This window comes from Urtica dioica, chromosome 3, assembly GCF_054948205.1.
Source record: "Urtica dioica subsp. dioica isolate 48M chromosome 3, U.dioica_male_clone48M_v1_H2, whole genome shotgun sequence".
NCBI classification, from domain to species: domain Eukaryota; kingdom Viridiplantae; phylum Streptophyta; class Magnoliopsida; order Rosales; family Urticaceae; genus Urtica; species Urtica dioica.
The window spans coordinates 49263544-49275797 of NC_142758.1; the positions used below are offsets into that span (position 1 = coordinate 49263544).

General features: G+C 33.5%; 3 protein-coding genes across 6 annotated transcripts; all 3 read right to left on the reverse strand.

Moving 5' to 3' along the window:
* Positions 1-528: 528 nt before the first annotated feature.
* RGS1 (REGULATOR OF G-PROTEIN SIGNALING 1) lies at positions 529-4943 on the reverse strand. Of its 2 annotated transcripts, none has more exons than XM_089610046.1 (11): positions 4651-4935; positions 4215-4335; positions 4078-4141; positions 3897-3981; positions 3712-3785; positions 3416-3607; positions 3018-3106; positions 2456-2694; positions 2196-2320; positions 1554-1675; positions 529-1003 (listed from the first exon to the last, which is right to left on the reverse strand). In XM_089610046.1, the coding sequence occupies exons 1-11, from the start codon at positions 4725-4727 to the stop codon at positions 812-814; spliced, it is 1380 nt and encodes a 459-aa protein (XP_089466172.1). In that variant the 5' UTR covers positions 4728-4935; the 3' UTR covers positions 529-811. The 2 variants fall into 2 exon arrangements, 1 of the variants encoding a protein (XP_089466172.1); XR_016296201.1 differs by having other exon boundaries at positions 967-1003; positions 2196-2309; positions 4651-4943.
* Positions 4944-5286: 343 nt separating this feature from the next.
* LOC149403460 (protein NOI4-like) lies at positions 5287-6441 on the reverse strand. The gene is made up of 3 exons (XM_089610004.1): positions 6336-6441; positions 5814-6008; positions 5287-5453 (listed from the first exon to the last, which is right to left on the reverse strand). Exons 1-3 carry the CDS (start codon positions 6342-6344, stop codon positions 5430-5432), a joined length of 228 nt encoding a protein of 75 aa, XP_089466130.1. The 5' UTR covers positions 6345-6441; the 3' UTR covers positions 5287-5429.
* Positions 6442-8688: 2247 nt separating this feature from the next.
* LOC149403461 (CAAX amino terminal protease family protein) lies at positions 8689-10979 on the reverse strand. 3 transcript variants are annotated; one of them, XM_089610001.1, is made up of 9 exons: positions 10839-10979; positions 10658-10755; positions 10152-10225; positions 9833-10057; positions 9710-9770; positions 9507-9631; positions 9367-9429; positions 9116-9240; positions 8689-9003 (listed from the first exon to the last, which is right to left on the reverse strand). In XM_089610001.1, exons 2-9 carry the CDS (start codon positions 10710-10712, stop codon positions 8859-8861), a joined length of 873 nt encoding a protein of 290 aa, XP_089466127.1. In that variant the 5' UTR covers positions 10713-10755; positions 10839-10979; the 3' UTR covers positions 8689-8858. The 3 variants fall into 3 exon arrangements, with proteins under 3 accessions (XP_089466127.1, XP_089466129.1, XP_089466128.1); XM_089610003.1 differs by lacking the exon at positions 10658-10755 and having other exon boundaries at positions 10839-10898; XM_089610002.1 differs by lacking the exons at positions 10658-10755; positions 10839-10979 and adding an exon at positions 10386-10631.
* Between the last annotated feature and the right edge of the window lie 1275 nt (positions 10980-12254).

Sequence of the window (12254 nt, forward strand, 5' to 3'; positions counted from 1 at the left end):
TGATGTTCAATCTGCAATGATTACGTGTGTTACCTCCAAAATGCCTTCGATTAGGCACTAAGATCTCATGCGAGTGTTCAAATGTACAAAATGTACAAAGTCTTTCTTGTTGGAGATTGAATGTTATTCATTGACAATTCTACAGCTATACTTAAATGTTATTCCTTGATTTATTTCATAATAGCATTCATAAAATTTTATATAAAGAGTTATTGATGATGTACAATACCTGGATTTTAATCTAACATAAAATAAAAATTCTTGAGTACCATCACCATGTAGTTAAGAGAAAGTTTATATCACCGTGTCATATAATTAAGATTTATAGATCATCAAAGAAATTTGAACTAGTGTTTTTTTTGTTTTTTTTTTTTGTTTTGTTAATTACGACAATCAACCTAGATGGGGTGATGCTGATTTCTTCATGTATCCCCTAAGTCTGCGTATTAAATTAAATCAGCTTCTCTTTTATTCATTTATGGGTCCCGCGAAAAAAAAAAGTCAAAGAAATACCGTCAAATGAATGCAAAACTTTCTATACCAAAAAAAGCTTTCCCACAGCAATCAATACATATCAACGTGTTTTTTTTTTTCCCTAGTAGAGATAACACTATATATACATTCACGTTACAGAAAACTATTTACAATATATATCTGTATATATACGTCGTATTAGCATGTACATGTAAATTCAAGAAGTTTATAACCACCCAGACAAAGGACCTTGACTCTGAATAATCAACGAGTTAATCAAAAGGCTGTTCATCATCTAAAGTACCCTAATCAGCGTGGTGATTGATTAATGATCATTTTAACCTATTGAATTTTCAGAGCTGTGATTTTCTTGGTGGAAAGGATCATCGGAGCCGTGTACCGAGCTGATTCTGGGAGAGCTTTTGAAACTTACCATCGGATCCAAATCACGGTCGCTCAGTCTCGCTACTCTCATCTCGTCCCTCAGCTTCACGAAGAACATCGACGACCAATAGTCTTTCGCCAAGTTCTTCATAATTAATAATAGAGAATAAATATTAAGATCATAATTCACTTTAACTACGAAAAACAGGCTTTTAGTGCTATTTTAGTCACTGAACAATTATTATGCACGTGATATTTTATTCGCAAAATAGCCCCAAGCTTATAGCTTTTTAGCATTTTAGTAATTTTCTAGAAGGATTTTTTTTTTGGAAAACTTAAATAACTTGTTCATTTTAAATATGTTAAAAACTAATTAAATTATAGTTGGAACATTTTTTTTTTTTTTTTGTATTTAAAGTAAGAATATTTTGTCTTAATCACCCTTTCAAATTATATAATTTTTCTATTTTTTATTTTATGAAAATGAAAAAAATGCTACAAAATTAATAGTTGAGATATTTGTTGATAGACTAAATAACAGATTAGCTCGAGTTCATTTCGCTCTTTAAAAAAGATTTAAGGACCAAATTATCACTGAGACTATTTGCGCTAAAAAGCATTGAGATATTTATAATCAGCCAAATTCCTTTTAACTGTGAAAAGTACATTAGAGAAGATAACAAAGAAAACCCCACCATTTTCATCAACTGTATTAGCTCGTTCAACGCGCTGCTAAAGAGGCGTGGCTCGGTAAGATTGGAAGTGGTCAAGATCTCTTGCCGGGTCCGGTGAGAAATGTTTACCTCCATTGTTGACCCTAACAAGTGTCGAGGTAGACAATCAGAGGAGCCGATAAGAATCTTCGAATTCCATCGATAAAAACATGATGAGACAATACAAAAAAAAAGGGGTTTCGAGAGACCCAAAACTCTCTCAAAAGACTAAAAGCTTAAACTCAATGATTGTTTTTCAGCTTCTATTTATAGACCAACTAACTCTTAAAAATACTAAGAACCCTTAAACAATTAACTATCATTGTGTTATGAACCGCGATATTCAATCCACAAGAAGTTAGTCAAGGAACGATTATCGAAGAAAAATGGAATTGTATTGATCTTGAGCGGTATTACAAAGAGTCACCGGAGAGAACCTCCCAAATATTCTCTTCCACAAGCAATACCAAATGACAAGATAATATCCTATTAACCCCAGAACAATCTATTAATAACTAACCCCTCCTTATATCAAATATCCACAACACATTGCCTGAAATCCTATCAATAATAAACATGCCAAAACTTCCTTCATAAAGGTTTTTGAAAAACTTGGTGTATTACCTGCTTTGATGTACTTTTCGATGATATGGCGTGCCATGTAAATCCTTCGAACCGGATCGTCGACTGGTATTTTATCAAGTTCGCGTACTTCATCGTAAAAATGCACGCTCTCGCCTGCCAAACAACTGCGAATCAGAAGGAAAAAAATAAATTGAAAAAAAAAAGAACGAACGTGAAAAAGTCATGAAAACAGATATTAAGGCACAACTAGGTTCAAAGGTATTATTATAAGCAATTTCTTAATATTATATTATTGGTACCTATCAGCAAATGCCATGAAGGAGTGTCGAAATCTTTTGTCCTCGAGAAGTTTATTGAGTGGCTCGTTGGGACTAATTGCGATGATTGCCTCTCTTCGCAAAAGTAGACCGCTCTCGGATATGCCCAGAGCTTTGCCCATTGTATCGAACTCAAGAGGATCTCTATTCCTTATACTGATTTGTGAGAGCAGTGGTTGTGAGCTCGATATCGAGAACAGAGTAATTATAAGAATACCCGCCTGAAAAAGGGAAACAAATAAAATTAAAGTTCAGCTTTTTTTAGCAATATATCAAAGTTTGACGGTGTCTATAAATTTTTTGACAATGTATACAGGGTATCTACCTTTGTTTATAAATTTATTGACAAGGTCAAAATAATTATTGGCATTTGGTACTTACACATTTTAGGAAAATTTGGCTATTTCTCTCATTTCAAACGATCTTTAGCCATTTTTCAAAGTAGTTAGTTTCAATTAGCGATTTAGCTAGAAACTAAAAAAAAAGGCCAAATACGGGTAAATTCAAGGCTTAAATTAAGATCACATTGTTCCCATTTTGTTACCGTGACGAGTAGGAGAAATCTTGAAGCAACTTGAAGCCACAAGATATTGTCGCGAGTTTCGTTCAGAATGTAAGCGCCGACCCAAACTCCTGGAAGTTACAACGAAGCCCATCATAATTCCAAAAAAAAAAAACGGAGATTAATACGAAACGTCCACGAGTGTATCGTGAATCTGCATTTTTCTTTTGAAACATTTTGCGAATCGACATATAAAGTAGAATAGGAGACAAATAAGATGTTGAGAGGCTAGAAGCGGAATCTAGATCTGTAGTCCCTATTTCGTGTCCCATTTCCTTGTCACACATTGTCGTCCATGACATGACATAATTTAATTGGACAGACACAGAAAGAAAGAAAAACAGAGGATTCCGAAATCAAATTATGATGAAGAAATGTACCGATGGTGAAGGTCGAGACGAGAATGCCCCGCCAAAGGTCTCTGAGCTCGTCGAACCTGAACTCGACGTGCCTCACCGCTCCGGTGAATCCGATCAGAGCGATCACGTAAAGCGCGTGGAGGGATATAGTCGGAATTATCCAGTGAATCCCCATGTGGCACCGGTCATTTAAAGGCTTTCTTATATGCATAACTGAGTCATAATTTAAATTTTTTTGTAAACATTTAGCTTGAAAATGCAAACTCTGCACAGAAGTGTAAGGAAATTAAAAAAAAAAAAGTATAACAAAAGATTACACGTGGCACCGGCGATCCAAGGGACGAGAATGAGCGGAAGGAAGATAAAAGATCGGATCGGCGGTAGACACTTTCTGAGAGATATTTCCGAACAAGCAGGGAAGTAAATTTTCGAGACTGCGATTTTTTTTTTCCGAGTATAATACATATTCATATGTATATGTATACAAAATTTACGCGCTTACTTGACAAAAATGAAATAAAGCTGGAAAGTCTGTGTTACGCGGCAGCTCAACAGCAAGCCGAAACCGAGCGGGCCTTCAATCCACACTGAAAAAAAAAAGGAACAATAAAAAAAAAGTCATTAAAAAGAAAAAAAAAAAATTATGGTAATGAAAGAGCAGTGAATAGATTAAATTGACTAACCTGCCCACAAAATGCAAGATTGCCACCAGTGTCTCTTCTTGAATTTCAGGAAATTAACAGAAAGCTGTTGAGAATTGAAACATCTGTTAAAGCTGTGGAGAGAGAGAGAGAGAGAGAGAGAGAGAGAGGTGATTTACCATGATTGATAAGAGGAGGTTAAAGCTGGCCAAGACTTGGATTGTGGGAATCCAAAATCCGCTTCCCTTTGACCGGTCAACTCTGTGAACTACGTAAGGGTATATCAAGCGAGACAATAGCCTGAGAGAGATTGAACAGAAATTCACTATCAACTCAATGATTAAGAGTACACAGAAGAACATGAATCAAATATCACTTTTGACACTGAACACAATCTCTCAGTCTCAATCTCTTCAAAGCTCTCGACTTTAAAACGGAGACCAAAAAAAAAAACATAATCTCAAACGCGTCTTACAATTAGGGCTATTCATTTCAATACAAATCAAATGAATTAAGAATCTAATAGAACCCTAGAATTTCGGTCGCAATTGCATACGAAGCCAAACCTGATTCGAAATTCCGAAATGAAATCGAAGAGAGATAAGAAGAACTCACATGAGGAAGAAAATAGCGGAGACGAGAATCGCCAAGTAATCGCTGGCACAACCACCTTCAACGGCACAGCTCGCCATTTTCGAATTAAAAAAAAAAAAAAAAAAAAACTCGGTCACTGAGAGAGAGAATCAACAGTGACTGATAAAGCTCTCATTTCATCGATTTTAGAGCTCTCGACTGGGGTTTGGTAGAAAAGAGAGTCACTTTCTCAAACTTCCATGACTTTTCCATGTGATTGTTTGAGTTTGACTGATTGGCTCGTAAAATGAAATTTAAAATATTAAATAAAAAATTGGTCAACAGACAAAAACAACAATCAAAGCTTTATTCTTTTCAATTAAGCTTAAAAGTCGTCTACGCGGCACCACGTAATCATAGGGGGTATTTTTTTTTTTCAACTTTCAGAAAATTAACAAATTTTTTTTTTTCCTGTAAGCAACTAAATGATATTTCATCAATTTAAGTTATTTGCTTGTGCATTGTACAAATACAAACATTTTAATTGATATATTTAGCTTGTTCTAGATCGTCATTGATTTGAGATTGAAAGAATAATAATAATATTAAAAACAGGCGGCTTTATTGAAAAAAAAAAAAAAAAAAACTCGTTTACTCAATAAACACGCTTTATATATACATCACTGAGAAAAAAAAAGGAAAAACTAACAAAGAAACAATTGTAAATAATAAATTCTCAGATCTACATTTTGCCACTTCTTGCTAATTATTGGACACAAAAAAAACTCCAAAAGTCTTGTTCGTTCATCAATCTCCGTTTCTCAACCACAGCAAAACCACTTGCTCTGCATAAAAATAAAACAAAATAAATTGTAAGAACATTTCAAGCGTGACAAAATAACAAAATGTGAGCTTTGACAAGAAGAAGATGAAGAAATGAAAAACAAAATAAATTGTAAGAACATTTCAAGTGTGACAAAATAACAAAATGTGAGCCTTGACAAGAAGAAGATGAAGAAATGAAAAACAAAATTTATTGTAAGAACATTTCAAATGTGACAAAATAACAAAATGTGAGCCTTGACAAGAAGAAGGTGAAGAAATGAAAAACAAAATAAATTGTAAGAACATTTCAAGTGTGACAAAATAACAAAATGTAAGCCTTGACAAGAAGAAGAAGATGAAGAAATGTAAAACAAAATTACCCTTTTGGAGTGCTTGAAGCTATTGTCATTTTCTTTGCGAGTGTCGTAATTCGACGGCGAAGAAGTTGTGGCATTTGTGGAATTCGTGCCCGTTTTTTTCTCGTCCCTCGCCTTGTTGAAAATGACGGTAAATCCATCGGCCGAGGCCGGATTGTTCACATCCCACTCGCCGAATTTTGGTAGAGGCCTTCCATTCTGCAATAATTAAAAATATATTTTCAATTCCTAGATGTAAACATTGTATAATAATGTGTATTAGTTCATACATTACAATGAGCTTTGTGATGGTAAAAAAAAAGGTTGGTTTTTTTTTTTTTTTTTTGGAAGAAAGCTTCAAACTTTGTTATCAAAATGGAAATATCAACCAAACCCCATAACCCATTTACAAAAAAATTAAAGCAAAATAAATAGAAAAACGAACCCAATAAAGATTTGTAATTGAAGAAAGAAGCGAAGAACAAACAGAAGAAACTCTGTTTTCCAAAAACAAAAAAAAAACAAAAACACAGAAGAAACTCGTACCGATGCCATTATATTGTTGTCTGTACTTTTGATGATTCGATTGTACGATGAGAGAGAGAGAGAGAGAGAGAGAGAGAGAGGAGAGAGAGAGAGAGTTGTACGGAAAGTGTGATGGTTTTAATGAGAATTTGAAGAGATAGTTTGGGGTTTTAAAGGATTTGGGGTTAACCGTAATTGGTAACAAATTATTAATTCTGTTTTCCACAGAATCTTCTTACGAAAGACACGACTTGCACTCGTCTTAAACGCGTTGCTCTCAAATTAAACCTCGTCTTTTGACCCTCTTTTTTTTTATCATTTACTCCCTTCATTAATTATGTTTTCTTTATTGGTCCTTCTATTTATTTTCTTTCAACTTTAAATTTATTTGAAATAAAAGGAGTATGATTATATAAAAAAAAAAAAAAAAAAAGGAAATCAGACATCTAGTTCTAAAAGGTGAGAAAGAAAGCTCTCTCTTTCTCTACGCAATTAAAAAAAAATCCTTAGCATGTGAAGCGTCGCTCTCTTTTAATCATTTTTAATTTCAAATTCTTAGCTTTTTCTAAGACGGAGATGTAGCACATCTCTTTGTGGCAGAGTCGGCAACGTTTTGAAGAAATTAAAAACTCTTGAATTTTGTGAGCGATTGATAACGAAATCTTGAATTTCATGGATCCTAATATAATGATAGTCAAATGATTAACCTCGTCTTGTTGGGGTGAGGAAGCTAATGGGAGGCTCTCGAGTTAGCTCTATTTCATTGGCATTCAACTTCTTCGCACGTACAAAGCCGAATTATTTTGTTTTATTGCTTAGTATTTGTACTTTATTTGTTAAATTGTGTTGTTTGTCTTCGTATGTTATGATGGAATTGAAGAGCTCCTTAATAGAGTTCCCGATAGATCTATAGATTGTTTGATGCTCTCTTTCAAAGTCTTTTGATCTTGGTTGATATGGCTCACTTATCGATTATAAAGAATTTTTGTTAAAAGAGTTGTGCTCGATATTTTTTGTGCTCGATATCTAATACCATTTGAACCATAAGAAATAAAAACCCTTTTTTATTTAATTCACCAATGGGTCAGTGTTCGCTTGATATCAAGTCTATATCCTTGTATGATTGTATCAACACTTCTAAAGTTTATATTAATGGTTGTCTTTTGTTTGATTTTAAAAAAAGAGGTGATGAATCAAAAGTAGAAATTTATAGCCTTATATTCATGAACACGGGTTGAGAAGAACAAATATTGCAACTCGTAGGGAAAGCTAAAGTTTCCATTTAAAAGTGTAGGGATTATATTGCAACTGTCGCTATAACTTGGGGACAAAAGTAAATTTTTATATCATCCTATGAAACAAAGAAAATATTCAAGCGCTGTTAAGAATTATCATTATTTTTTTTTTTCTTCTTCTTTCTATTCCACTTCTACATCAACGCGTCTGGGTATATGTCCGACGTGTTAACCTCAAACTATATCTATGGACTATGGATGGTCAATCAACGATAATACCAGTACCTATTTTTATTAACCAAAAACTAAAGCATTCAACGACATAAAAGTAAGGATGGTCAAATTACGTGGCTTTTTCTTTTTCTTCCGAACCTTGCCCGAAGTAAACATTAAAAACTTCATTTTTATACTCAACATATAAAAGGTAACAAAGTAATTATCCCACGAGTTAACATGTCATTAAATTCACCACAAAAAGGTTTTTCTTAATCCTTTTAGATTTTACATCTATAAAATATCAAATTTGCATGAAATTAAACCACATTTAGTTAATCTGTTCATAGTGCTAATTTCAATATGTATAATGTCAAAAAGAAATATAATCAATCATATTAGTAGAATGAGAAATTTCATTAATAATATTATCGATGATACAAAATTTGACCGTTTCTTCGTTGGAATAGTCTTCGCCAACAACTACACTATTACGAATCAAAATAAGTATGAGATTATCATCAAACATCTTAAAATCAAAATAATTCGTGATAATGAACTTTTTGGTGTAGTACTAAAAGCATATACTTAGAATATTCTATTTGGTGTAAAATACAGTATAATACAATTAGAGTAAAATTAAAATTTGGTATAAATTGTATACCATATTTAATATAAAAATCACACACCCTATTTCCCGAAAAGAAGAATTTGAAATTCTAAAATAGTGTTACCGCTCTAATAAATGTATTGTGTTTAGGAAGTAATCATTTTTTTTTTCCGGGGAATTGAAATACATTTGATACCAATTACTAGGCATATTTGTTTTTAAAATAAATAAAAAAAATACTCGGCATATGGTTTTTCACCCTTCTCCTCCAACATAATATTTTGAAAATTTCGCCCATCAATTATTTCCACTCATCTCAAGCAATCATTCAAATTTATATAATAAGTTATGTGTCTCATATCTAATGTTTTGTAGGCCAAAGAGAAGAAGTCCATTTTTGAATCAAAGCATTGACTCTCCTTTTATTTTTTCTTTTTCTTTTTAAATACAATATCAATTATTTTGGTCAACCACTAAACCCGAAAATCAAAACCCTTTCGCTCTCGACGTGTCTTTGAATCTCCATAACGCCCCTCCGATCAAGTTGTTAACCGCGTGGGAAGCCATTGGAACGATCAAGCTCGAAGATGCGACGGTCGCATAGCCGTATACATATCCGACAAAAGTTGCCCTAAAACGATGGCCGAAAGAAAAAAAAAACAGACAAAACTTCACTATCAAGATACACACAAAACAGAGAACATTTTCTTTATTAAGATTTATTTTTTGAATTTTTATTTTACCAGATTGCGAATGAGTACTTTCTGCCACCACCAATGTGTAGGACACCGAAAACAGAAGCTACAAACAACACGCTCTTCCAATCGAACCCGAAAAGTGGTAATAACGCTCCGCGGAAAAGAATCTCCTGATATGATTATGTTGTTATTATTTTTATCATTTAAATTTCGCACCGTAATGTAACAACAAACAATTAGGCCAAATAATAAAATTTGAAACATAAATTTTTTTTTTTGGGTTTAAATGTGCTTGCCTCACTAATCCCGGGCAAAAACGCGACAACCAAGTAGTCCAACGGCTCAAGAGAAGATAGGACCTGTAAATTATAAAAACAAAACATCATTACGAGATCAATAAAAATAAATTAAAAAAAAAAAAACATGAAAAATGTACTTGCTGATTAGCAGCCTCGCTGGACTCGGCAAAGTCCGGCCATGTCATCAGCAATAGATATCGCAGCGACGAAATCGCCGCAACTATTCCCGCAATGAGCTCAAGATGCCAAATCTCGAAACCGACTGTACGCGATTAGAGAGCCAAAAAATAAATAAGCAAATAAGATAATTTTTATTTCTCTTCCTTGGAGAAGCGCTTACACGACGGTTTCGAAGCACAGTCGAGAATCGGCAATCCTTCCATCGACGCGAAATGCGATGCCTGTATCGAACAAAGAGATCGGAATTTCGCAATGTGAAGCCTTTTCTTTGACTTTGACTGACCTGTCTGAGAGCGACGCCGAGGCCAGCAATGGAGGCCGAAGTGACGGTGCAGGCCTTGAGAACCGTGGTCCTCGAAGGGACAGTCTCGTCTTTTCGCTCGGCCTTGTCATCGGAGACCTCGCCGAGCTCTTTGCCGTCTCGACTGAGAACATCGTCTTCGGCGAGAATCTCGATGTTCTTCTTCGGTCTCTTGGGCTTGTTTCGTCTAGCGAAAGCTCGAATGCCCTGATAAGAAGAATAGAGGAAAACTTAGTGAGTAATTAAAATGAAAGGTTTGAGGGTGAACAATGTAAGAGAGTTTTGAGAATCTTTCTCTTACTCTGCTGAATAGTCTCTGAGGAGATAAAGTTTTTTGCTTTACATCGTTCATGACTGTGCTGTAATTTCTTCCACCTGATTCATTCACATGTTCCAAGTTTTTTTTTTTTTTTTTTTTTATCTTAAAATCATGAAGCCAAATCTGATTGATAACTGAAGTAACTAAACTTTCGGGAAGCTAAGAGTGATGAGGGTAGAATTATAATTAGATATAGTGATTAGTTGAGTCAATTACTTGGTATGATGACTAAGTGAAGATAGGAAAGGGAAAATTGGGTGAAAATCACATCCTTCAGAAGAAAAGAAAAAAGGAAAATAAAATTAGTGAGTCAAATTAATGAAAATTTTGGCAAATTTGAACTCTGATTTTCTTATTTATCACGTTTCTTGGAGGGAAGGAAGAAGAGAAAAGTAATTCCCAAGCTGAGTTTTTGGAGAACGAAGTTAATGGTTCGATATCTAAAGAAGATTTCAGCAGAGAGAGAGAGAGAGAGAGAGAGAGCAAACTGGTGAAGGAAGGTTTTATCCGATGCAAACGGTAGTTCAGAGTGAGAGACGCCATAACTGAAACACAGCTCTTTGAACTCCCAAGGGGCTTCAATTTACTGAACCCAATAAATGAATAAATGCATAAATAATAAAGAACAAGTCTTTAGGATAATCGAGGCAAATGGAATTAGTACCGAACCTTTATTTCATATTCTTCGCGAAATTCCGAAACTTTGCTATGGCCTGGAGTGGTTTAAAAAAAAAACCAGCTAAAAAAAAAAAAGAAAAAAAAGGAAAGAAATAAACCCGAATAAAAAATCGGATAATAAGACCAGTAGTCTCCAATAGTCACTACTAGTCACATTCTTTTTAAAAAATTGTCCATTTTATATATATATATAAAAAATTCATTTGCACCGCAAGAAATTGAATTTACTCTCTTTAGTTAATTGATTTATTGCGGATCTAATGGATTATTTTTCTTTTAATAAAATGAAGCTTTCAATAAAATATTAAAATGAGTTAGAGAAATGGTTAGTTACAACACATTCTTATAAAAAAGAATAGATTAAGTATGCTTTAATTCAATATGAAAACTAAAACTAAAACCCTAAATCGAGATACAACTCAAACAAAAGTTTGAATCTAAAATTGTAAATGGCAAAAATCCAGGCGAAAAACACGCCGTCGAAGTCATCTTTGACAAACAAGCAAAGCAGAAAGAAAACCAATACTCCTCGAGGTTCGGTGAAAAACAAGATCTCCTTCGAAGAAATCTCATGGGAAAAAAATCTTCGACGATGAAAACATCTGCGAGTACATCTATTAGACGAAATAGAACCCCGCTTCAAAGTGGGTGTTATAGTGAGTAAAAAACTTTGTTATATGTGTTTTTGTTTCGTCGAAGACAATGGTAAATGGTATTTGGGGATCACTCATTAAAAAGTTGATAACTTTGTTTCAAAATGTAGTGACTTTATGAAAACTTTGTCACAAAATGCACTGATTTTGAAAAATCTATAGAAAAAAATTATACATATTGCAGTAGATCAAGAGATATTGAACCATATATTAATTATAAATATGAACTCCTTTTTTGGCATTTGATTTACATGGTTCGTTCTTTTTTCTTGCTTCATTTTTGTACGTTTTACTTTATTTCTCTCTTTCTTTCATCGAGAGTGAATAGACGTCACTGGCTATAGCTTCCACGTCTACAGCAAGGTTCTAATAGATATCAAAGTAAAATTACAGTTAACAATTGAGAATAACTATTAATAAGTTTATGGGTTTATAGTTTTCTAGTTTTGTATTCAAAACTACACCATTAATATCGCTATTAATAGGTTTTTGGATTTATAATTATCTAGTTTTTATAAAAACTTTGCAATCAATATTTGTTAATATTATTTATAGGTTGGCGTCTTTATCTTCTGCACCGAGACTGTTTTTTCCCAAGTTTCTTGATTTTTTTTCCTAAGTTTTTATCAACAGAGAGAGAGGAAATGGCGATGGTGATTTCTTTTTAAAGTAAAATTTAATGACAATCGCATTAATAATGAGATTGTTATTATCAAGCATACTCTCTTTCCATTTTTTTTTTATGAAAATATAC